Source organism: Colius striatus, chromosome W (genome assembly GCF_028858725.1).
Source record: "Colius striatus isolate bColStr4 chromosome W, bColStr4.1.hap1, whole genome shotgun sequence".
NCBI classification, from domain to species: domain Eukaryota; kingdom Metazoa; phylum Chordata; class Aves; order Coliiformes; family Coliidae; genus Colius; species Colius striatus.
The window spans coordinates 22,757,257-22,784,108 of record NC_084789.1 but is presented as its reverse complement, the minus strand read 5'-3'; the positions used below and the strand labels follow the sequence as shown (position 1 = coordinate 22,784,108).

The 26,852-nt window shown below is 34.9% G+C and overlaps 1 protein-coding gene across 6 annotated transcripts in view; it reads left to right on the top strand.

Annotated features, from left to right (window-relative positions):
• LOC133628460 (nipped-B-like protein) overlaps positions 1–26,852 on the top strand; it is a 165,575-nt gene that overhangs the window by 106,094 nt on the left and 32,629 nt on the right. For all 6 annotated transcript variants that reach the window (XM_062016629.1, XM_062016630.1, XM_062016633.1 and 3 more), the window contains 17 exons: positions 3,168–3,350; positions 7,612–7,812; positions 7,947–8,018; positions 8,107–8,196; positions 9,329–9,432; positions 11,083–11,169; positions 12,769–13,000; positions 13,144–13,295; positions 13,658–13,738; positions 14,425–14,525; positions 16,836–16,974; positions 17,177–17,259; positions 18,300–18,432; positions 19,383–19,526; positions 25,709–25,798; positions 26,035–26,249; positions 26,348–26,450. In XM_062016629.1, the coding sequence (XP_061872613.1) occupies positions 3,168–3,350; positions 7,612–7,812; positions 7,947–8,018; positions 8,107–8,196; positions 9,329–9,432; positions 11,083–11,169; positions 12,769–13,000; positions 13,144–13,295; positions 13,658–13,738; positions 14,425–14,525; positions 16,836–16,974; positions 17,177–17,259; positions 18,300–18,432; positions 19,383–19,526; positions 25,709–25,798; positions 26,035–26,249; positions 26,348–26,450 (2,210 nt within the window). The remainder of the gene's footprint in view (positions 1–3,167; positions 3,351–7,611; positions 7,813–7,946; positions 8,019–8,106; positions 8,197–9,328; positions 9,433–11,082; positions 11,170–12,768; positions 13,001–13,143; positions 13,296–13,657; positions 13,739–14,424; positions 14,526–16,835; positions 16,975–17,176; positions 17,260–18,299; positions 18,433–19,382; positions 19,527–25,708; positions 25,799–26,034; positions 26,250–26,347; positions 26,451–26,852) is intronic.

Below are 26,852 nucleotides of genomic sequence, written 5' to 3'. Positions count from 1 at the left end.
TACTCTGCTCCGGTGAGGCCTCATCTGGAGTTCTGTGTCCAATTCTGGGCTCCCAAGCTCAAGAGGGACAGGGAACTTCTGGACAGAGTCCAGTGCAGGGCCACCAAGATGATCAAGGGACTGGAGCATCTTCCTTATGAGGGAAGGTTGCAGGAATTTGGGCTGTTTAGTCTAGAGAAAACTATTTTACTATAAGGATGATGGAGCACTGGAACAGGCTGCCCAGGGAGGGTGTGGAGTCTCCTTCCTGGGAGGTGTTCAAGATCCACCTGGACACGTTCCTGTGCAACCTGATCTAGGTGGACCTGCTTCTGCAGGGTGGTTGGACTAGATGATCTCTAAAGGTCCCTTCCAATCCCTACCATTCTACGATTATATGTTTCTAGTGAAGATTGTGTTGCCCTGACTCAACATAGCATAAGCAATAAAATAGATATTAAGAAGTTTTTGTCTGGAGTCCCACAGTATATAATATCTCTGAATTTCTTCAGAAAGGATAGAGAGTCCTTTTCCATGTGTGTCAGAATTGTTTGTTGACGTGGTTTAATCCCCACCAGCAACTAAACACCACACAGCTGCTCACTCACCCCCTCCCCTTCCCCGTGGAATGGGGAGGAGAATCTGTGAAAAAGTAAAACTTGGGGACTGAGATAAGAGCAGTTTACCAACTAATGCTTAAGAAGTGATCCACTCCTCCCCACCAACTCCATCCAGTTTATACATTGGGCATGACACTCTAGGGTTTGGAATAGCCCTTTGGCTAGTTTGTGTCAGCTGTCCTGGCCATGCTCCCTCCCAGCTTCTTGTGCCCCCCAGTTCACTCACTGGCAGGGCAGGGTGAGAAGCAGAAAAGGCCTTGATGCTGTGTAAGCACTGTTCAGCAGTAACGGAAACATTCCTATGTTTTCAACATTCTTTTCAGCCTAAACTCAAAACAGAGCCCTATAACAGCTATTAGGAAGAAAAATAACTATCCCAGCCGAAACCAGAACATTCATACATGTGCAGGCATGCTTAACTCCTTTGTACAGTATGAGTAAAACTCTTTTGAGATTTGGTTATTTACAATCATCATCAGCTAAGGAAACTGGGCATGCAGCAAACTTGTTCCAGAGAACACTGTAACAGAAACAAAAACTTTATAGATGGCTTATAGAGCACTTTACAATAATTCTATTTGTTCTCTTTTTTGCCGTTCCCTTCTTGAATAAAGAAAGCTTTTCATATTTCCTAATAAAAGAAAAAGGGGGAAGCTTATATTGTCATCTGAAATAGATGTAACAGGAGAGAGTGCAGTTTGAGCATGGGAGAGCATAGAAAACTTGAAACTTTTGAGAAGGAAATAAAGTTATTTTTTTCAAATACTTGTTTGGGTTTTTTTTCATTTATGTCTAATTAACATTGTGTTAATTGACTTATTTTTAAAGATTGAATAGTGTTCTACCCCAGGAAAAAATCAATAAGAAAAGCAAGAACAGATATTCATAGGAGGTGGGAGAGTAGTAGCCTGTGATTTCTGTTTATTGTTTGTTTGTTTGTTTTAAGAGGTTTCTTATTTAAAGTATATAACCTTTCATCTTACTGAGATGTTCTTTGTGCAGAGTATAAGGAAAATATAGAACAAATTATCTTCTAACAGTTCCTCAAAACAGTGTTCACAATCTAAAAATTACATCATGAAACATTTAGGCAGTTTCAAAATTGAATTGAATTAGACTGTGCTCATAGAACTTTTGCCAAGCTAGGTATACAATCCATTACTTATTTGTTTCCTTATCTGATTTCCTCTCCAAGCAATCTGTCTTACTAGTTATTCTGTTTTTAAATTTACTTTTCATTGTAGAGTAGGAGAGGCTTAAAGATATATTTGTAGAAAAAAATCCTATTAGTGTAAGTATGTCTAGCCCATCTACCTTTTCAGCATCTCTATGAATCTTAATGCAACTTTTGCTCCTTTACTTGTGGTTGATTTTTTGCAATGTCTTTGGCTAGATTTCCTGTAGGTTTATGCTCTGTGTATTGTCCCACTGATTTAAATTAAATTACCAACAATGCATGAAATTGAGAATATGTGTTAAAAGAAAACAGAATCTGAGGCCCTCTAGCAATTTCACCTGTGGAAATTGTCTTAAAACATGTATGTGCAATTTTTTCTCTAGTTTAGGACTGAAAGTAAGCTATTGACAGATTATTTCCTCCCTATCTAAATAATATATTATGCCTTGGGATGGACAGAGAGACATTTATGACAAAAGCATTTGTTCTGCTGTTGGAAAAAAGTTAACAATTTAGTCTGATAATCCGTGCAATAGATTCTTTGATAAATAGAGATAAGACATCAAATAATAAAAAAAAAACCAAACTTTTGAATTAAACTGGTTTCCTTGCGTCACTTCAAAAATATTTTCACTGTAAATCTCCTTCATACTTACTGTATATGAGCCTAATCATAATTTCAAAATACAATGAGAATTATATGATGATATTTAACTATTTACCCCTGTGGAAAAGAAATTTCATGTGGTCCATCTTGCTGCTTGTCTGTATTAAAAATATTTTAACTATGCTTTGTAACAAAATCAAGCAAAAATTTGGGTTACATTATAAAACTACTAAGGAGGTAAGAAAAAGAAAATTGAGGCAGAGGTTGCGATGTCAGTGATTTGGTATGCATTTAGGAATAAGACTCCAGAGATTCTGCCACAGATTGTCTCTACCCACTGGAAATAGGGAAGAATTCTGTCTTGTGTACACTAAATAATATGAATTAGAATAAATAGAACTGTTATTGAGGCATAATTAATCCTTAATTTACCTACACTGTCAGTAAACCTGTTGAATTCAGAGGATGAACCAAAATAAGACTAAATTTTGTGGAAGTATAGCAAGGAGGTCTTTTTACAAAGGAAATTCAGTAATTTGAATTTGTTTATATGCCTAGCAAAATATGTTATTGAGCTGTTTATGCAATTTATATTAATTTCTAGTTGCAATGTGAACAATGAATACAACTTTAGAAATGGCTAGAAAATACATCCAAGTATATCTAACTGTGATATTATTTGTTGGTGGATATAGTATAAGCAGTTCCTGAGAAAGGACTATAGTGTTGGGCCCTTATTATTATCTTCATGTTCACATTTACTCTTCTTGCTCTCCATTAATAGGTAGCATAGATCAGTCAGTGTTAAAGGAGTTGCCTCCTGAGCTCCTGGCAGAAATTGAATCCACCATGCCGCTTTGTGAACGTGTGAAAATGAACAAGCGCAAACGTAGCACAGTTAATGAGAAACCAAAATATGCTGAAATCAGTTCTGATGAAGACAATGACAGTGAAGAAGCTTTTGAATGTAAGTAGTACATCATTCTGTTCCTACTAAAGAAGGCTAATATTTTGCTTTTAACAAATATATACTTTTTATTGTTGGCTACCCTAAAACGTATGAAAACAATTTTGCTACCCAGGCAACTACTTGGCCAAGAACCTTTTTTCTTTAAAAAGTAAAATTACTTGATTTTAATTTGTCACTCAAGATGAAAAGCAACTAGTTGTTAAATTTCTTCCCCTAATTACTTTATGTGAAGCCACTGTCTGGATTTATTTTAGTTGTGCAATAAAATATTTTTAGCCAGACTAAAAACAAATCATAGAATCATAGAATGGTAGGGGTTGGAAGGGACCTTTAGAGATCATCTAGTACAACCCCCCTGCAGAGCCAGGTCCACCTAGATCAGGTCGCATAGGAACATGTCCAGGCCGGTCTCCTGTAAAACAGCTCAGAAAACTTAGATTTGCACAAAGTTATGCAAAGAAAAATGTATGTGAATACATTTATATTATTCTGAGTTTCAAGGATCTCCTACTATGATAAATTAAGAATTATAGTACTCAGAAGTTTCTTAAAATACTTTTTCTTCTCTTATTTCCATGATATTATTGATTGAAAACACGATAGTTTCTCAAAATAGCATCTGCTGATGATGCCATTTTTTAATTAAGTGATTTCAAAGGAAGAGAGGAAACTTGTAGTTAGACTTTTGCTGTGAAATCAGGTAAGGTTCAAAAGTGACAAAAAATGTTATATGCCTCTGAATTAAGACAGAATTTCCTAGTTCCAAATAAGAGTGTAGTTACTTTGTCTCTATGGTAGTTCAGTTAGCCAACACTGAAAAGAGACTCCATTAAAAATGAGTGAATCAGTTCAATCTGAATAACATCTCAGCTGTGTTACTTATGCAGGGCTACTGGGGAAGTGCCTATTGCTGTTAACCTGAGAAGACATCTTGCTTATAATGATATTTTTCCAAGTTTAGACTCTTTCCAACTTTGCTTATGTAAACATTTCACTGAACTTTTGTAAAACGTAATGTTTTGCTTCTTAGTCTTTCTTAAGAGTCCATAAGAGAGAGATTTGTTTGTCCTGCTTTTTTAATATGTTTCAAGTTCTTGTCCAATAGATACACAATGTGTATGCACACTGTCCTGGTTTGGGCTAGGATAGAGTTAACTTTGATGAGGAAGTAGGAAGGGGCACAGCATGGGCAGCTGACCCGGGCTGGCCAACAGGTATTCGATACCATACTGACATCATGCCCAGTACATATAGGCAGGGAGCTAGTCGGGGGTGGGGCTTCGGGAGCGCGGACTCGGCTGCCGGTCGGGAGTGGTCGTGTCGGGTCCCGGGCGGTGAGCAGCTGTGGCACGCACCATTCCTTTTGTATATTCCCTCATTTACTGTTGAAACTGGGTTTTTTTGTTTTGTTTTGTTTTTTTCCCTGAACTTGTTTCTTCTTATTGTTGTTCTATTAAACCGTTCTTATTTCAACCTACGCGGGTTTTTCCCCTTTTTCTCTGGTTCCCCTCCCCGCTCCGCAGGGAGGGGGAGGAGTGAGCGAGCACCCTCGTGGCTCTGTTCCCGGCTGGACAAAACCACGACACACACATACATGTAAAAATTGCAATAGCCATACCTCTGATCTTTATCAAGGAAGCAGAAAATATTGTCCTTTTGTTTGCTTGTTTTTCATTTAAAATCTAACTGAATAATACTACTTTGACAGTGAGTATCCGATCTTAAGGTAACTTGTAATCAGATTATTTGTTTCATTCAGGATTCTATATTCTATGTTTATCATATAATTTCACCTGTTTATCATATAATTTCACCTATTTATGATGTTAAGAATCTGGAATAGTGAATTTAAAAAAGAATAAGTAAGTAAAGCAAAATTATTTAAATTGGTTAGTAATGGAGAGGATTGTTAGGAATTTCAGAGATCTTTATCTTTTAGTCACAGTGGCTATTAAAATTCTTAAATGCAAATTAAAGCAAATTAAGGAAAACTTAAAACACAGTAATTTAATGCTTTAAAGGATTGAAGGTTCACTATATCCACTCAAGAGATCTGGCCATTATTCTAAACAATTCATTGAGGACATCTGGCTTAAAAATAAATTCTAATAATTCTCAAAGGATACTGTAGAACTGAACTGATTTAAAATGAGACAAAATTATCAAGAGAATGAAAGATTTGTGACAAGTACACTGAATAGATTTGTATTGTTACAAATATGTATTTCAGAATTCTTTTGATTATCTAAAATTGAACTTTTAAAATATTAAATAGTGATCATTATAGAAGAAGAGAAATTTCTTTGAGTATCTCATAAAGAAGGATCATTGTTAAAGGATGAAAACCTAAAAATTTATTAAATAATTGTCATACAAGAAGTACTAAATGTGTTATTGCATAAATGTTTGACAGAATTCATAAGGAAATGTTTATATTCTAGATCATCTTTATGTATAAAATTAATAATAACTCTTGAAATATTAATACTTGCATTTTTAGTCATTTTTATTTACTTGAAAATAAACTTTGTAGAGCAATGATTGATTGTGAATAACTGTTCCCATGTTCATCTTATTTGCTTTGCAGAGCAAGTACAACTATAACATTCTGTTTTGTTGTGCAGCATTGATAAACTGGTCAATTTAAATTTCTGCTGTAAAGCATTACTGGAGGTATCTTTTTCTCAACTGAGGTCAGAAAATTCATCCTACAGAGCTTATATTGATACTGATGGCCTGTAAACTATGGAGACTGTTTTATATACCTCCACAAAATACTATCTCATGGGAGAAAAAGAATCAGTTAATATGTGTAAAGTCTTTTCCCATGAACTGCCTATGTTCTTCTCCAATATGCTCACTTCAGATATCCTAGACAGCTCTCCATTTCTTCAATTGCACTTATCTCTCAACCATTTTAGAACTGACAGTGTTAGTACCACAGGCCTCATGAACATGACTGTACTGCCTCCAGAAGTAAGTCTGATCCATAAGCAGAACAGCTCAAAGCATGAGCTAAGTTATTACCTTAAACATGTGGACCACCTCTGTGAAGAAGTTTCCTACTATTGTTCTCAGAAGTGGGAGCCTTCTAGGGTGCAGTGCAGGCATTAGTATCACCACAGGTTCAATGTTGATTTTATTAGTTCTGTGACTATTGACTATATCCTAGTACAAATACCAGGTGTGACTATATCCTGGTATGCTTCCTATGCTTATCAATAGACTGGAGTTGTGGGAAGAATTTGTCAGTTCTGTCTGAATGCTTGGAGCCATTTTTCTCAGAAGCAACTCTATATACAGTTATACCTCTAAACTTCAGGAGACTTTGGTAGAGACACACAGATGTCAGGGCTGTTATATGCAAATTCACAATATTAATAATAAAATATGCTAGTCTAGAATGTAGTGCTTTGGGCCGTTTTGATCTTCACAGCACAATCTGTTAGACATCTCTGCTAGCCCAGTTATCCTGTTACCTTAGATAATGGAGAGTTGACTGATTTCATGGATGAAATTGCCTCCTTATATATATCCTTTTTCTATTTCATCTTAGCACCCTCTCCTCTTCAAGACTGTCCTTGAAAACAACAAAGAACTCTTTGTTGCCTCCCTCTTTATTTACCACCGAGTTTTCACCAATTTATCCTAGTTTTTCAACATTCAGTTCAATGACGCTCTTTGGTCCTGACTGAAAACTGGTTATAATAACCATCTGTGATATATACTTACTGCCTGGACCAGAATTATGACTCCAGCTTTCTCCTTTACACTGAATTTTCTGCAATATGTATCAAGACATAATTTTAGTTGTCTTGACAAAATAGAATATCTTTAAGCAACTAGGTTGCCAAGTCTCATTGTAACTTGCTTTGTTAGATGGGCAAAGCAATTACTGAATTGGAACATGTACCCCAGTAATAGTGACTATTTAGATAACTGACGAAATTATCTCAATGTTCTTTTATGAATGGATGAAACTTATTTTAATTTTTCTACTTTCCTGACTTTGTTTAATAGGACAAAAACCCTGTAAATTTGTATTTTTAAATGTTTGCTGATGTCTGCCAGTTTCAGTCACAGTTTTCATGTAATTCAAAAGAAATTGTTAGAAACAGAATTTTATATGATAGTTTTATGGAGTTTGCTTGTTTTATTTACAGAACATCTGTATGATAGCATTTAATTTTCAAATGTATAATTTTGAACTATTAAAATAGAATTTTTGCACTTATTATAAAATGCATTTAATTTCTAGTTTCTCGTAAAAGACATAAAAAGGATAGAGATGAAGCTTGGGAGTATGAAGAACATGACAGAAGAAGTTCTGGTGACCATAGGAGAAGTGGTTATTGTTATGAAGGAAGGAAGACTTCTGGTAGTGGCCGTTGCCGTCATCGCAGTCCCAATGACTCTGATATGGATGATTATTATTCTTCTCCTCCTAGCCTCAGTGAGGGTAACTGATTGTTTTTAAAACATAATACTAGTGCATTTTTAAGGATATGTTAAACGTTTTAAAATAAACATATTTACATGCAGTACTGAATATAAACATAAGACATCTAAACAGTCATTTATTCTCTTAATTAGTGGCTAAAAAAATGAAGAAAAAAGAAAAACAAAAGAAGAGGAAAGCTTATGAACCAAAACTAACACCTGAAGGTAATTTTAGAAAATTTATTTTCTACAGTTTGTATTTTCTGTTTTGTTTATAAAATAATTATATATACATTTTTCTTTTTTTCACCAGAAATGATGGATTCTTCAACTTTCAAAAGATTTACTGCTTCAATAGAGAACATTTTGGAAAATTTAGAAGACATGGATTTTACAACTTTTGGTAATTTGTCAGAAATTTTCTAAATGCTTACCCTAATTAGAAACATAAGAAACAAAAAAAAAAAGCCATCTCAGTGTTTTCAAACTTCCTTCTTTGTGATTTAATTGCCCGTGATACATGCTAGAGCATACTGCATTTTTATGGCTTCTACCTTGAGTGGCTTCTATCTTTCCGATTTCATTTGCTGCTACAGGAAGAAGATCCTCCTTCTTTCTCCCTGCAATGTCCAAAAGAGGCATAAATCATGAGACAAATAATAGTCTCCTGGAGTGGAAAGGATACCTCTTTGGGATGTCATTAGGGTGTTGTCTTCTGTCAAACATATCTTTGTAAACAATACTAATGTAAGATGGTTCTCTTCCCAGTAATGTCTGAGTTACATAATTTTGCATCTCTTGTGGCCTTTGACCCAACAAAGTGTGATTATTCAATTCAGCAGCAGAGTGCTTATGCACTTATGAGTGAGACACTAAACTTTATGCTCCTTATCCGTTTCAGTTGAAAATAGGCTACTTGAGCATATGTGTCTGAAGTAGTTCAGATTGACCAAGATGACTTTCTATTGAAATGGATAATAGAGTATTCATTAATTCTTTTCCTACCATTTTTGTCACAAGATTAGAACAAGGGGACAAGCACAGTAAGCAAATCACTACAGTAATGATGTCTACAACCTTGGATTAAAAAGTGAAGTAATTGATTCTTTCTATATGTCTTGTAACGTCATAGATTTTTTGTGTAAGGGTAAATGTGATTAAGATGCAGCATATTCCAAGGTACTTAATTTCCTCTCTGTTTTTCATCTATTTGCCTTCCCCAGATTTAAACTTTAGGAGTACAGTCCTTTAAGACTTGTTTTACTGAAATGAGGGTGATAGTGCAAGAACTGCACTAAATGAGTTTTGCTATATTAAAAATATTTTTAATTTTGACTTTCGGTCATATTTAACAAGTAGTCATTTTAAGACAACCAAAAGTTGTCATCATTAGTCTTCACTAGATGGAACTATTAGATGCTAGGTATTTGGAAAATCAATTCTCTTTCTTCAGTATCTTTTTCATATTGCCTGTAAAATACTGGTTTCCTTGAAGTCCTGTGAGAAATATGATTGGTTTTGTTTTTTTTTTAAAGGCAACGATGATGAGATTCCACAGGAATTGATACTGGGAAAGCATCAACTTAGTGAGTTGGGTAGTGAATCAGCAAAAATCAAGGCAATGGGCATTATGGACAAGGTACATCTTCATAGTATTTCACTCTTTTTGACCATTTAATTGTATTAATTATAAAAATATTTAATGTATTAATTTATGGAATATGAGCCAGCAGTGTGCCCAGGTAGCCAAGAAGGCCAATGGCATCCTGACTTGTATCAGAAATAGTGTGACCAGCAGGGCCAAATAAGTGATTGTCCTCTTCTACTCAACACTGGTGAGGCCATACCTTGAATACTGTGTTCAGTTCTGGGCCCCTCACTACAAGAAAGTCATTGAGGTGCTGGAGTGTGTCCAGAGAAGGGCAGCAAAGCTGATGAAGAGGCTGGAGAACAAGTCTTATGAGGAGTGGCTGAGGGAGCTGGGGATGAAGTGGAGGCTGAGAGGAGACATGATCAGTCTCTACAGCCACCTGAAAGGAGATTGTAGTGAGGTAAGGGTCAATCTCTTCTCTCCAGTACTGAATGACAGTACATAAAGAAATGGGTTCAAGTTGGGCCAGGGGAGGTTTAGATGGGACATTAGGAAGAACTTTTTCACCAAGAGGGCTATTAAGCATTAGAATGGGCTGCCCAGGGAGATGATGGAGTCGCCATCCCTAGATATATTCAAAAGATGGATAGAATCCACCTCACTGTCCACTCATCCAAGCCACACTGCCTGAGCTTTCTGATGAGGATGTTATGGGAGACAGTGTCAAAAGCCTTGCTGAAGTCAAGGTACATGACATCCGTTGCTCTCCCCTCATCTAGCCAGCCAGTTATGCACTCATAGAAGGATATCAGGTTAGTCAAACAGGATTGCCCCTTGGTGAATCTATGTTGACTCCCCCTGATAACCATCATATGTTCAGTGATAACATTCAGGATGAGTTGTTCCATCACATTTCCAGGGATGGAGGTGAGGCCGACCGGCCTGTAGTTTCCTGGGTCATTCTTCTTGCCCTTTTTGAAGACTGGCGTGACATTGGCCTTTCTCTAGTCCTCAGGCACTTCACCTGTCCTCCATGATTGTTCAAAAATGATAGAGAGAGGCTTAGCAATCATATCAGGCATCTCCCTCAGCACTCTAGGATGCATCCCATCAGGACCTATTGACTTATGAGCCTTAAGCTTGCCCAACAGGTCTTTAACCTCTTCCTCTTCCACCCAGGGCAAGTCCTCTGCTGTCCTGGTCATCCTGTTATCCTTGCCAGACTGGGCTTCCTGAGGGTCAGCTGTGGCCATAAAGACTGAAGCAAAGAAGGCATTCAGTACTTAAGCCTTCTCTGCATCCTCAGACACCAGGGCACCCTCAGCTTTTAGCAGCGGGCCCAAATGAGTACTTACAAATATGTAGTTTTAAATCATAGGATGGTAGGGTTGGAAAGGGCCTTTAGAGATCATCTAGTCCAACCCCCTAAATGTATTCCTATGATTTTTTTTTTGAAAATGCAGTTTGATTGCAGTCTTAGTACATATTTCAGTAGTTTAATTCTTTTATCAGCATTCTTAGTCATTCTGTGTCAGAAACCACACAAGTCAAATTCTAATCCTTATTTGAGATTACTTATAATTCATGTTTGTCAGATTACATAAAATATTCTATACTTAATCTATGGACATTTTTTTCAGCAATTAGGAAGTCTTTATGATTCTATAGTTGTTTGATATGTTTTGTTTCTTGTTTTAGCTCTCAACAGATAGAACAGTAAAAGTTATGAATATTTTGGAGAAGAACATCCAAGATGGATCAAAGCTTTCTACATTACTTAACCATGTGAGTTTCAAATTATATCATTTTACATCTTTATGTAGAACAGGATTTTCTTCACTTGAATCCCTTATAGTGATAGTTTTAAATACTCAGTGAGAATGAACTGAGAATGTGCCTTTTTTAGGTCTGCTTTTATGCTGCAAAGTTGAAGTTATGAATGTAAACAAAATTAACAGGAGGTTTAAGACTGTAGGTTGAGGTTTTTTTCTGATATACCTAAAACTGCATGGGTATTTAGAGTTTTTTATGAGGCTGAAATGTGATATTACACATATTTATTTACTTATTTCTACACACTCCAGTCAAAACAATATTAAAGCAAGAATAGAATTCTCAGATTTCATGGAAAAAAACCCCTTCATCTGCAGAAATAGAGAGTAATTATGTATATTGGAAAGGAAGAATTTGAAATTGAAAATTAAAACCAGATGCATTATTAGTACTTAAATATGTTAATCTAGGTGATTTGTTGGATTTTCAAGGTGGTTGTTTACCCGCTCTAATTCAGTATATTGGAGTCTTTATGCCAATGCCTTTAAAGTGATATTTTTCTTGTAGCTTCTTGTGATAGAACTCAAGATTATTAATCAGTTAATGAAATTGTCCAATTATTGCAATTCAGAGACAAAGCTTTGATTAAAAAAGAAGAATTCTTTAGGTGGTAGTTTTAGGTGGTTTTGTTTTGTGGTAGTTTTTTTTTAAGCTTGTGTAAGGAACAAAGCCATTCTATGCCAGAAATTTACAGGGTTTTCTGTTGATTTTAGAAATAGATATATATGTATCTCTCTCATACATTTAATGCATCATGATATTTTTAGATTGTTTTACCCCAAAAGATATAAGTTTATTTGATTTTACTAGCCCCTTATTTTTACAAGAAAAAACAACAATGTTGAACTGTGCTTTTACACAGACGTGAAAGATTACTTTATACAAGAGAAGTTATTAAAATTTCCATCTGGTTTTGCTATTAATAATGTTATTACAATATTTTAGTAGTACTGGGTGGTCATCATTAACCTCATGTATGTTTGATTTTATAACTTGTACAAACACAGAAATACAGAGATTCTATACCCTGTGCTATATATAAATGGTCATATTTGATAAGACATATTTTAAACCCATTGGTAAGTGATGAGACGATCTGTGGAGAAAGTTGGATTCTCATGAATTTTGTGTCTTTTTGTGTAATTATGCCCTCTAGTGGCAAAAATTAGACTGATCAAAGCAGGAACTGGTATGCATAGGCCACTGAAGAAAACACTACATGAGTTTATATTTTGATTAAGATACATCATTCTTATGTAGAGAATGTGTCAGTCTTCCTTCGTAGTGCTTCCCAATGATACACAAAAAGCTTATTTGTGTTTTACTAGAAGAATATAGTGAGATATTGAAGACGTAACTTAGGATTATAAACCTGTTCGTAGTAAAACACACATTGATTTCTAAACCAAACTATTTTTGTATCATAAAGGAAATACAGCATTTTGTATGTGTGTGTATGTAAGTATATTGAAATAATGTTATCTTTTACTTGGTAAGGATAAAAATTTGACGTCTTATTCACACCATCTTGGTTTTTATTGCCTGTTACAGAACAATGACACTGAAGATGAGGAGAGATTATGGAGAGATCTTATTATGGAGAGAGTAACAAAATCTGCTGATGCTTGTCTTACTGCTATCAATATTATGACATCACCAAATATGCCTAAAGCTGTATATATTGAGGATGTAATAGAAAGAGTTATTCAATACACAAAATTTCATTTGCAGAACACTCTCTATCCTCAGTATGATCCTGTATATAGAGTGGATCCTCATGGTGGTTAGTATGCTAAATGTTTTGCATTTAGTATTTTGTTGTCATATACATATTTTCAGACATTTTTTGAGAAAGATTATCATCTTTCTAATATTTGATGTAAGCGTAACACTGAAAAATTAATAAAGATGGTTTTTATTTTCTAGGTGGTCTTTTAAGTTCAAAAGCAAAACGTGCCAAGTGTTCCACCCACAAGCAAAGAGTTATAGTAATGTTGTATAACAAAGTTTGTGACATCGTTGGCAGTTTGTCAGAGTTGCTAGAGATACAACTTCTTACTGATACAACTATTCTTCAAGTAAGTTTTATCATAATTTCTGTCTGTGAATGTTTGTTTTTCATTTCCCAGAGAGACACTAAATTGTGATCGCTTAAATGACATGAAGTATGAAATCAGTACAGACTTTTGGATTATTAACATCAGTGACTAGTTTGTTGTGCAGTATGCAATTTGCAGCAGAAGAGCTTTTAATGTTCAAATCTTCAATAGCTTTTATTGTACACATAATAAGTTTAACCTAAATGTATTCAAATATCCTTTCATAATTTTATTTGCAAAGAATATGAAGTAATACGTATTGTTGAATACCTTACCTGCTGAATGAAAAACCTACTTGTGAAACTGCATAAAATATCTGAATAACTTCTTTCCATTGATAGGTATCATCTATGGGAATAACACCTTTCTTTGTAGAAAATGTCAGTGAACTACAATTATGTGCCATCAAATTAGTGACTGCAGTAAGTAAATTTTTATTTGCAGTTTCATGTTCCTGTACTTCTGAAAGTTATTAGGGAATTTACATAGGCTCTATTTTTGCTGGCAGAGAATGGGAGGAATATCCTACTTAAGTAAAGGAATTTACTTAATTTGGTTATATTGTTTAAAGTGTAACCACAAACCCCTTCCTCTTATCTGTTCTTTCTAAAGAAATCTTAACAATGTGGTTTTCCTTATTTCCTTTGTTGAGATTTGAATTTATACAATGGAATAAGATATAGAACTAGTAGGACACTTCTATATAATAGAACAAGTCCTTCTCCTTGGAAGAGATGTCAGTGGGAAAAATTCACGGGGCAGATAAAATACTGTTTCTTTTCATCTATTATTTTCTTTCTTACACAGTGTATTACCATTGACAGAATTTTTTAAAACATAAGTTATTTTTAAGAGCTATTACACATTTATGCTATTTGAAGATTTTTTTTTAAATGTATATTTTAAAAAGTTTTTATGAATTTTATAAAGATATGCTTGCTTTGAAAAAACAGGGTAATGCATTAAAACAAGGTATACATTAAAAATAATTTATTTAAATGTCATCTAAAGTGTATGTTTCTATATATAACTTTAAACAATCTATTTAACAAGCAACATTTTATGTAATAATAAATAATTTTTTAACAATCCTGTAACTGTTAAATAGGTGTTCTCCAGATATGAAAAACATAGACAGTTAATACTAGAAGAAATTTTCACTTCCCTTGCAAGACTACCAACTAGCAAGAGGAGTTTGAGAAACTTCAGGTAATTTCTGACATAGATTGATAATTTGTAGACAGTAGTATTTACTGATTTGTAGATGTATTATTTTAGGCTTCGGTATTAACTCATTCTTTAAAAATCTTTGAATCCACAAACTGTGCTTTGTTAGACGTTGATATTTCAGGGCCTCTACAGTGAGAGCAGAATTGCCTGACAAATGTATTTTGTAATAATCACTGTTTCTTATGCCATCATATTTATGCCTGCTTACAAAAATAATTGAAATATCTTTTTTTTTTTGTCTCACTAAGGATGTAAATGAGTATAATGTTAATGTGCATTCAAAGAATTTTGGAAAATTCTTTGGTTCTTTTTATATGTTTTTTATATAATTTCTTCATTGATAAAGTTTAATAGGAAAATTCTTTGAGGACACAGAGCATCCTTTCCAGGAAATCAACCTAATACTTCTTTAAATGTGTTTCATTTAGGAACTACTCTGTTCACTTAAACTGCCTTTTAAGCACTTCAGCTGGATTTCAGTGCATCTTCTGGATAATAGTATAGGTTCAGGTTCAATTTGAGAAAGAATCTGACCTGAACAAGATTTCAGTTAAAATTGAGGTTGGATACTTTAAATGATTCCAAGACATTTACTGTTGTTGTTGATTTTGTTCATTGTTTGCAAACATCTTGTCCCCAGAGACAGACAAATTACCAATGAAATAGGTTGTCCAATCCAGGGTGGATGAAAGGGAAATATCCAGGAAAAAAAAATCACTCAAACTTTGAAGTTGAATTCAACCCTAATGTTTTGGTGAGGCCTCATCTGGAGTACTGTGTCCAGTTCTGGGCTTCTCAGCTCAAGAGGGACAGACAACTTCTAGAGAGAGTCCAGCACAGGGCCACCAAGATGATTGGGGGACTGGAGCATCTTTCATACGAGGAAAGGCTATGGGAACTGGGGCTGTTTAGTCTAGAAAAGAGAAGACTGAGAAGAGATCTTATTAACATTTACAAATATCTAAATGGTAGGTGTCAGGAGGTTGGGACATCCTTTTTTTTCTATAGTAGCTAGCAACAGGACAAGGGGTAATGGGGTGAAGCTGGAATACAAAAAGTTCCATTTAAATATTAGAAAAAACTGTTTTACTGTGAGGATGACAGAGCACTGGAACAGGCTGCCCAGGGAGCTTGTGGAGTCTCCTTTCTTGGAGATCTTCAAAATACACGTTCCTATGCGACCTCGTCTAGGTGGACTTGCTTCTGCAAGGGGCTTGGACCAGATGATCTCTAAAGGTCCCTTCCAATCCCTACCATTCTATGAGTGCTTGTTCCTAATATTTCCTATTATTTTGATTATAGGCATGAGAGATATCTATAAAATTAGGAAGATGGTAGGCATAGACGCATAAATGGTAGATACTCTCTTTGAATTAGGACCTTTACTAGAAGGAAGTCACTATCTCATGGCCACAATAACTGTATGTCTCTAGAGTCCTACCTCTGATCTGTTGAAGGACAATCCGTCTGTGGCTACAGTCATGAAGGGTGCATATTAACTAAAATTTGATATGAAAAGATCTTCTCTGTACAAGTAGTCAGATAACTTTGTAAAGATAATAATTGCAATCTGGTTTGTGCCCAGTTATTATTTTGATAATTTAATGAGAATAATGTCAAAGATAAATCAACTTTTCATATTGTTAAGGGTAGCATTAGGTGATGTGGGCAGTAAACACTGTACTATTTGTCAAGTTAAATCACTTGGAAGGGGAGAAACATGAGGTGGTGGGTATTTGTACTGGTCATAGTAACTTAAAGACACTTTTGCATTATGAAGTTTATAGCCTGTTACACTACCTGAGATTACAATATTTGTAACTCTTGTAGAAGTCAGTCAAGGTCGTGGTCACTATTTCCTATCTAAAAGTTCTGCACATTTCACATGCATTAAATAATATATAGGTAATAGATTATTATAACATTTTTTTTAATGTTATATTGGAAATGGATATGGCATTATACATACTAAGCCTATGTAAGTGCCTTAGCATGTAGGTGTTTGATTTATTAAATATTTCTCTAGAGTTTTCAGCTGCTGAACTTCACGGATACTCTGATAGCCCATCTGTGAGCTGTTTCAGTTCATCTCTCCAGCCTGATAATAATGCTCGTTTTGTTAGACAAAATCTTTCACTGCATGAGATAGAAGCAAATGACTAGATAAATATATAGAACACAGATTTCTAGCTGTGGTAATAATTTTAGAAACATGTTATTTAGGACCAAGAATATTTGGTTTATTTTGTCTTCAGTTTTGGTGTTAATGCTGTCTTTTGTTATTAACAGGTTAAACAGCAGTGACACTGATGGAGAGCCTATGTATATTCAGATGGTAACGGCATTAGTTCTGCAGCTTATTCAGTGTGTGGTGCATTTGCCATCAACAGAAAAAGATTCTAATTCAGAGGAGGAAACAAACAAAAAAGTAAGATTTTTTTTTTTAAAAAAAGCTTTTTTTTTTGTATAGGATTGACTTTGTAGGTATCAGATTTTATGATGGTGCTCTAGTAATTAAGCATTGTCATTTTATGTCTGCTATACTTATTTGATGAATGAAAAATAATTACCTGGAAATCATATTTCTGTGAATGCTAAAATACTAGATAAATATATCTTGTTATTTTTAGGTGGATCAAGATGTGTTTATTACTAATTCATATGAAACAGCCATGAGAACAGCACAAAACTTCCTTTCTATTTTCCTTAAGAAGTAAGTACTGTTGCATTCTTTATTGTATTGATGAAACCAGCTCCAAATAAAATCTGTCACACCTTAAGACAAACCAAAGCACTTTGCAATGCTAAATGCCTACAAATAAAGTTACTTATAAGAATATATTTTATAGCTCCCTAAGAGAGCTACCTATCTGGACAAATTTTTTTTATGGAAAAGAAATTCTGCAGAGTTGACATGTTTAAGAATCTGTCCAATAGTTTCTGTAGGTTCCTTTATCCAGGGGTCTTTTACTCATCTGAAGCCTGCAAGAGAAGACTGAGTAAATATTAAGTGATGAAACCAGATTCTTTCAGTCATCAGAATGACAAAGATATAAAAAACCTAAAATTACTTTCATTTAGATAAAGTTAGGAATGTCAATAGCTCAACAGGGGGAAAAAAAAAACAACCACCTGAATAACCAAAGGATTTGGAACAAAAAGTCCTGAGGTTTTTATTGTGTTAATTTCTACTTTTCTAATGTTAAGCTGAAAGGCTCTTTAGGAGCCATCTAGCAATCTCTGTGCATGCTTCTGGTATCATTAAAGTTTGAGATGCCACATTTAAGTGAAATATTGTCAGGTAGGCTATTTTTTTACATTCTGATTTTAACCTTTGAGGAGCATAATACTGAGATGTCTTATCACTCTGAGATTAGTCAGACCAGATTTAAGAACACACACCACCTCCTAAATACCCCACTCTAGCTTGAACTTTAGAATTCAACCTACTTTGTCCATCCAAGTTAATGCAGACTTGAACTTAAAACAATAAATTAAAAAAAAATCTTAGGAACAAAATCCTATTCTCCTGGATTAGCTGCTTTACTTGCAGTGCAACTTGGAGTGATAACTGTTTAACCTATTTCTCCGTAAATAGATAAAACCAATTTTTCTGCTAATATTTCAGATTATTTTTTTAGAATTGCATAAAACTGATTTTCTTCTTAAACATAGAGTTACTTCTGTTTGCATCAGAAGAAAAGCTTGAATGGCTCTTAAATTCACTTGCAAAATGCATTTTATTTTAAACAGGTGTGGCAGTAAACAAGGGGAAGAAGATTACAGACCACTGTTTGAGAACTTCATTCAAGATCTTCTTTCCACAGTCAATAAACCAGAATGGCCAGCTGCAGAGTTGCTACTTAGCTTATTAGGAAGGCTATTGGTAAGGGATTCTTGTTTTTAACTATTATATTAATTAATTTCTTGTTACAATGTAACTTGTTTATTTTGTCTCAAACTATTACAGGAATGCTTTCTGATTGTTGACATACACATGCAGCATTTAAGGATTTTCTTACATGTATCACTATTATTAATGCATAGAAAATAAAATTTAGGTCAGAAGATCATTGATATGGAATATAATAAAGGTCACTTATATATATATATATATATATATATATATATATATACAATTTCTCATGGAAGTCCACTTCTACAATTCCATTATATTTTTCACATTAAAAAATGCCATTGTATCACATCTAATAGGTGTAGATATGAATTTGGAGTAAAGTCAGACTAATAGCTGTAATTATTAATGTTAAATATTTCTCTGGACTATTCATTTATCAAAAAACTGAAAACAATTAAGTAGTTTGATCTTTTACCAATAATAGTACTTTTACTTATGGAATATGACATGTACAAAATGTGAATATTTTCATTGACATGTTTTTGAGAGTTATTCTTCAGCATTACAATGTAATTAGCACAATAATTGCAGCTGTTTCTTGGAAAAATATTTTATGGTCCTGTTCCTGGTAAAATGTAGCTTTCTATGCTTGTGTGAATAATGAGGAAGTTGCATTATAATGCTTATATCTATGCTATTGCAAAGGATATCTGCTCTACTAGATGTCCAGTTTATTTTATAAAAATACACATATTAAAAAAACTCTAACAGGCATATTTCTAAATAGAGAGACCCAATAAAGGAAAAAAACATTAATGGAACGTAAGGAGTGTATCGATGATGTATTAGTAAATTACATAATTTTATGCAGCATGGAAGTTAGGTTGAATTTTTAATAAGATCAAGCAATGTCTTGTGAGAAGAATCTCAGTTGCATAAATATTTTTTTTCCTAACAGTTTATTCTACTTTTCTTAGGTTCACCAGTTCAGTAACAAATCTACAGAAATGGCATTAAGAGTTGCATCACTTGACTATCTTGGAACTGTAGCTGCAAGACTGAGGAAAGATGCAGTCACTAGCAAAATGGATCAAGGATCTATAGCTAGAATTCTTAAACAGGTGTGTGAGAGATCCCATGCCAGCTGGATTAAGATGTACCCATTTAAAAATTTGAACACATAAAAAATATGTGAAAAACTGGTGGTGTGCAGAATGAATCCTTATTGTTGTTCAGATTTCTGAATCAAATATACTCCATTTATAAGTATCATATTTGTTAATTCATGTCTTTCTCACACCTCCTCCCTAGTGATAATGTTAAGTGGTTAATTACAATGGTAAAACCAGTTTTCTTGTGAAAATATAGAGGAAATAATGAAGCGACAGTTGGATTCTATCTTAAGAGGCCTTAAAAATATATATGCGTATATATGTCTATATATGAGCATTTGCTATTGCAGTGGCAGTTGAGTTTATGGTGTATGAGCACAGGCTTTAAAAAGTTATACTGTTAGGCCTGTAAGGTTAATTTTTATGTGATATAGTTGGTATTGATTTTTTATTGTTTGAGGGGGGTGTTGGGTTTTGGTCTTTTACTGTACTTGTAAATACCTTTCTTCAGAGAAAGCAGATTTGCATATCTACTACTGCTGCTTATCAAATCATCTCCAAATCCACAAGGGTAGCAGCAATTAACAAAGCAATGTATGCATTTGGGGTCTCCATAGTGAGGAAATCTCAGGTCTTATATGTCCTGTCAAAAATGTGGACTTGCACATTTCTTATGGATGCTATACATTTCTTTATGAACTACTACTTGTTCTCAGCATGATTAGATCTAAAGTCAACTAGTCATATGAAATTAATTTCCTTTTCAGTTACCTCAAAAGACTCCAGATATGTTTTGTAATGACTGTTATAGATTTACATTGAAGGAAAAAAATATGCAATTTAAAGGCATTCAAATAAAAAATCAAAATTCATCTACTATTTTATGAAGTTGATACTTCCCATAACTTGGGACAATTAAAATATTCTACTACATATAGTGTCAAACCTTTATGTCTGTGGCTTCATTTAATTTATACTTTTATGTACTAAGGGCTTATAATTCTCTTCCATTAGCAGTGATTTTGACAATTCTTCATTAGAATTCACAGGGAAATATTTCAGAAGAAACCTTTTATCTTTAATTATTTCCAGAAGTTCTATAATAGTATTGGAAGATATTCTGAAAAGATACATACCCAAGCGGTGACCTGAATTTTTCTATTTTTTTGGGAATTTTTTACAGGATCAGAAAACAAAATTGATGTGGGCAACTGAGTGCTAAAAGCATTTTTTGAGTTACCCAGGAAGCTTAATATCAATAATGATAGTACCATTTGTACATTGTGGAAGGTGTGTACTATACAGTACCATCAGTCAGGGTAGATGGTGTGTTGTTTATAAATTATTTGTAACATAAGAACAAATAACTACATAGAAATGTGTACATGACAGCTAAGCTCCACTTTGTTCAAATGTCAAGAAAATAAGATCCATTGGTGGACATATTCAGCTTTAGTCATCAGAAAGATCTTAAATTATTGTTTTCATTCAGAACTGAATTGATACCTCTACAAATTTTTCTTTCCTGCTGACTTGAATGCTTAGACTCTGTTAGATAATTCTTTCTACCCTCTGATATCACTTACCAGGATATACTCCAATGATGAATGCTTATAACTGTCTACTGTGGTTTGCACACATAGAATCATAGAATGGTAGGGGTCAAAGGGACCTCTAGAGATCATGTAATCCAACTCCCCTGCTCAAGAAGATTCACCCAGATCAGGTCACACAGAAATATGTCCAGGCGGGTTTTGAAAACCTCCAGAGGAGACTCCACAACCTCCCAGGGCAGCCTGTACCAATGCTCCCTTACCCTATTAACAGATGTCACTGTCATCTATTCTAGACAACAGTTCACCTGGAGAAGATTTGAAAAACACATATTTAAAATTAAATTATTGTGAATTTTAAATATATGTTTAGATATTTTCTTAGCAATTCATTTATATTTTGAGTTCTATCTGTATGAGGAAATACTTGGTATTATCTCCTTCTCCCACTTATCCTCCTCCTTTCAAGGAATTTTAATTTGTTGCTTCATCAAGGCCAGCAATCCATGACAATTTCCACACTTTAAATGCCTACTGAACTGTGAGTTTTTGTGGGGTTTTGAATTTACTTGTGTTTTCTTGATTCAAAGATAAATCCAATATATGCAGGAATGAATGTTGTTGTAAGGAATTCATTAGAAAAACAGAGAAAAACAGTAAGGGCAGTTATTTTTTGAACAACAGGGGGATTGGACTAGATGATCTCTAAAGGTCCCTTCCAACCCTACCATTCTATGATTCTAAGATGAAAACAGGTTTTTCACCAAAGATTCACAGTGACGAAAGTTCCATTGTAAACGTATTGAGGGTAATACGGTCATTGTAACAGTGAAAAAACTTGAGTGTAATATTTGGTATGGAGCTACTTTCTTTTGGACTATCGTTACAAAAATATTAAGAGTTCTTGTCTGTGTATTACTATCAGGAAAATAGCTTTGAATTTGATTCATTTATTCAGTTCTCCTGTGTATTACTAAAACCAATATAATCCCAAGCTATATATGCTTAACTAACTGGCATTTGTGTAATGCCCTGACTTTTCCAATGGTAAGAGCCTTCATATGTTGCAGTAATTAAAAATGAGATGGATTATAGCCTTTTACACTCTGAAAATGTTCACTGAATTGGGGTCAAGGTTTGAGGGCTGGGAGTGGTGTTTCTTTCTCCTTTCTATCTCATTAAAGATTCTGAAAGTATTACTGCCTCGCTCCCACACCTTGGAATCATAGAATCATTACGGTGGGAAAATTCCTTTAAGATTTAGTCCAACCAGTCACCTCACTGCCACGCTCATCACTAAACCATATCTCATAAAACCTATTCTCCAGACCCTTCACCAGCTTCGCTCTGGACACACTCCAGCACCTCAATGTCCTTGTAGTGAGGGCCCAAGAACTGAACACAGTATTCGAGGTGTGGCCTCACCAGTGTTGAGTACAAGGGGACAATCACTTCCTTGGTCATGCTGGTCACACTATTTTTGATACAGTCCAGGATACTATTGGCCTTCTTGGCCACCAGGGCACACTGCTGGCTCATATTCAGCCAGCTGTCCATTAACATCCCCAGGTCCTTTTCCACAAGACAGATCTCAAGCCACTCTGTCCAAGGCCTGTAGCATTGCATGGGGTTGTTGTGGCCTAAGTGCAGCATAGACCTTCTTGAAGCTCATGTGATTGGCCTTGGCCCACTGATCCAGCCTGTCCAAAACCCTCTGAAGGGCCTTCCTGTCCTCAAGTAGGTCTATGCACCCACCCAACTTGGTGTCATCTGCAAATTTACTGAGGGTGCATTCAGTCTCCTCATCTAGATCATCAATAAAGATATTAAACAAAACCGGCCCCAGAACTGACCCTGGGGAACACCACTGGTGAACAGCCACCAACTGGATTTAACTCCATTCTGTACAACTCTCTGGGCATCCAGCCAGTTTTTCACCCATAAACTCATGAACTGTAGAATTAGATTTAGGAGAAAATTTACTCTGTTTTAACATTTTTAAACAGTAGATTTTTTTTAATAGAAATCTGTCATAGATTGTCAAGTTGATGTGAAGACTTATGCATGCTTTTCATCAGTTTATCTCTTGATATGCTGATCTTCTGGACTTGTAAATCTACCTTTTCCCACTTACTGATGTTTACAAGCTGTATTATGTGTGGCATTTGTGACAAGATTCTCATCTATGCTGTTCAAACAGAAGTTAATATGGTTTAAGACAGAATTTTTTTCTACTTTTTTTATCAACATTGTATATAATTTGTTGTGGGCTTCACAGTTTCTTTTGTTTGTTCAGGGTTTTTTACTTGTTTGAAAATAGTTAGACTTAAGGTTATGCAGAATCACAGAATGCTAGGGGTTGGAAGGGACCTTTAGAGATCATCTAGTCCAATCCACTGATAAAATCAGTTCCACATCCTCCCTGGGCAGCCTGTTCCAGTGCTCCGTCACCCTCATAGTAAAATAGTTTTTCCTTATGTTTAAATGGAATTTTTTGTATTCCAGCTTCACCCCATTACCCCTTGTCCTGTCACTAGATACAAGAGAAAAAAGGGATGTCCCAACCTCCTGACACCCACTATTTAGATATTTGTAAATATTAATAAGATCCCCCCTCAGTCTCCTCTTTTCTAGAATAAACAGCCCCAGTTCCTGCAGCCTTTCCTCATAAGTAAGATGTTCCAGTCCCCTGATCATCTTGGTGGCCCTGCGCTGGACTCTCTCCAGTCCCTCTTGAGCTGAGGAACCCAGAACTGGACACAGTCCTCCAGATGAGGCCTCACCAGGGCAGAGGAGAGGGGGAGGAGAACCTCCCTTGACCTGTTGACCACACTCTTCTTGATGCATCCCAGGATGTCATTGGCCTTCTTGGCCACAAGGGCACATTGCTGGCTCATGTTTAGTCCTGAACCAGGGCTCCCAGGGCTCTCTGCAGAGCTGCTCTCCAGCAGGTCAAACCCCAGCCTGTACTGGTGCATGGGATTGTTGCCCAGATGCAGAACTCTGCCCTTGTCCTTGTTGAACCTCATGAGTTTCCTCTCTGTACAGCTCTCAAGACAGTCAAGATCTTGCTGAGTTCATCAAGCCCCTTTTTTAAAAGCCTTTTATCCACAGAATTTTACATTTGATTGAAGGTCAGACTTTCAAATCTTGATTTGCATATATATTATGGTGCCAAATATATATATCAATAAACTTTGTATTAGTATTATGTGCACTGTAGACATGTTTTGAATTGTTAAACTCATTCATTTTGGAAAAAATAAATTCCTTTTTTTCTGCTGTAGCATCAGCAATTTAAAGGACCTGCATATTTCACTATAATGCTAAGGAAAAAAGGATGGTTCATAGTTTTGGTTTTATACTGTCTTGTAGGTGTTCATAAAGTTATTTTCTGATTCACTAACAAGTTAATTGATACTGATTTATTCTCTGTAACCCCTATATGGGGAAAAGTTCCCTGTCTGATGGTCATATACAAAATCATTGTTTACTTTACATAGGCTAGAACTATTCAGAGCACTGGAACAAATTGCCCAGGGAGGGTGTGGAGTCTCCTTCTCTGGAGATGAATTTCAAGAGCCACCTGGATACGTTCCTATATGACATGATCTAGGTGAACCTGCTTTAGCAGAGGGGTTGGACTAGATGATCTCTAAAGGTCCCTTCCAACCTGTACCATTCTGTGATTCTGTGTAAGGAGATCAGGATACACATAATTCTCATAAAATAGCTTCTTAAAAAAAAAACACATTCTGTTTTTAATGTTCATACAGTTTAGAAATTTAGAAATCTGATACATAGCCTTCAACACTATTTCTCAGATTAATATTTCATATGGAATCCTTTTTATGCATCTTAATAGTGCTTCACAGGAAAATTAATATTACACTACTCTGTAGATAGGCTTTATGCACTAGGTGGCATTTTTATCAAATGTATATTTGTCCTCAAGCTTTTTGACTGATAAAAACTAAGTTGAGTCTCAGAGAACATGATTCTTCAGTGCTAGAGCTCAGGGGTGTTTGAGTACAACTTCTACAAGTTCTTTCATAGATGGATTTAGAATACTTGCTGCACTTTCTCTGTTTGGATGCTTTATGCCTGAAAACACTTATACACTTATAATTTGCAAAGGGATAAGTTATTTCTATTTCTTTATTCTTTCCCATATGGTTTTACTCTTATCTGTGTCATATTTATTTTAATTTGCCCTCTTTGCCTTTTTCCCTTGTTCAGCTGAGAAGTCACTGTTTCAATATTTAATATGGATGAGAGAGTTAATGATGACTAATGATAGGTTAAACCTTGTGTCAATCGTGTGATTTCAGCCCTCCTTTTTTCCTCAGTGACAGAGGGTCTTCACAAAAGATCATAGAATGAAAATTAATCAAAACAGTCAGTCTGTTATAAAACCAGTCTTATTCTGATGTTAATCTTTTTTAGACTTTGGAGACACAGTCTAATTTGGTTTAGTCTGCATAAAGTTTAGAAGTAATTGATTAAAAAAATCTTAGTTGTGTTGATAATTGCAGAACATTAACTTCAGTTTATTTTATATGTGGACATGCAGATTTTCAGATTATAATTACCACTGTGCAATATCATGGTTTATAATAATCTTTCTATTTCTGATAGGTTTCAGGAGGAGGAGATGAAATTCAACAGCTGCAAAAGGCTTTGCTAGATTATCTGGATGAGAACACAGAAACTGATGCATCATTAGTGGTACATTTCATCTTTCTAATGTCAAGTATATATAAAAAATAATTTCAGTTACATATACTGAATAAAATTATTTTCATTCACGCATGTTACTGCTTCAATTAAACTGTCACTCTAACATATACTGTTGATTGTGTTTTCCAAAATATGGTTGATATATTAGACTCACTTAATCTCATTATAAATCTGTTAATTTCACTCTTCTACATCTGTTGGTTTCATTTGCTGTATTTCTCTAGTTTTCTCGGAAGTTTTATATAGCACAGTGGTTCCGTGATACAACCATGGAGACAGAGAAAGCAATTAAATCTCAGAAGGATGAGGATTCATCTGAAGGAACTCATCATGCAAGAGATGTTGAGACCACAGGACAAATCATGCATAGAGCAGAAAGTCGCAAAACATTTCTTCGCAGCATCATTAAAACTGCTCCATCTCAGTTCAGTACATTAAAGTATGTTTCAGCACCACTGATTTCTTTATTAACCATGCATTTGAAATTTTTAATATTTTTTTATAAACATCCTAATTAAAACATTGGATTTGTTGCAGGATTAATTCTGATACTGTGGACTATGAAGATGCATGTTTGATTGTTCGCTACTTAGCCTCTATGAGGCCATTTGCCCAGAGCTTCGATATTTATTTGACACAGGTAAACAGTGCTGGAAATCTTAGCATGATGAAATATAGTGCTTTCATGTTCTGTAACCACCACAGTGACATAAGTGATTATGTTTTTTTCTTGCATACATTTCATTTTATATTGAACTGCATACTGAGACGTTAAAATTATAGTGCCCAAATCCAACTCTCTTGTTTAATGAACCATGGTAAAAGCTACAACTGAATGGCAAAAGTAGAGTTTAAAATGAAGAGACTTAAAATGAATATATGGACCATGTGTAAATCCTGTTTGGACCAGTCTTAAAGGTGTAGCAAATCCTAGTAAATATCCATGCTTGGTTATTAGTGCCATGGAACGTCACTTGCATGCACCTTTTTGCTGTCTGAGAAGATATATTGACCAACCTGATAACCTTTTATGAGTGCATAA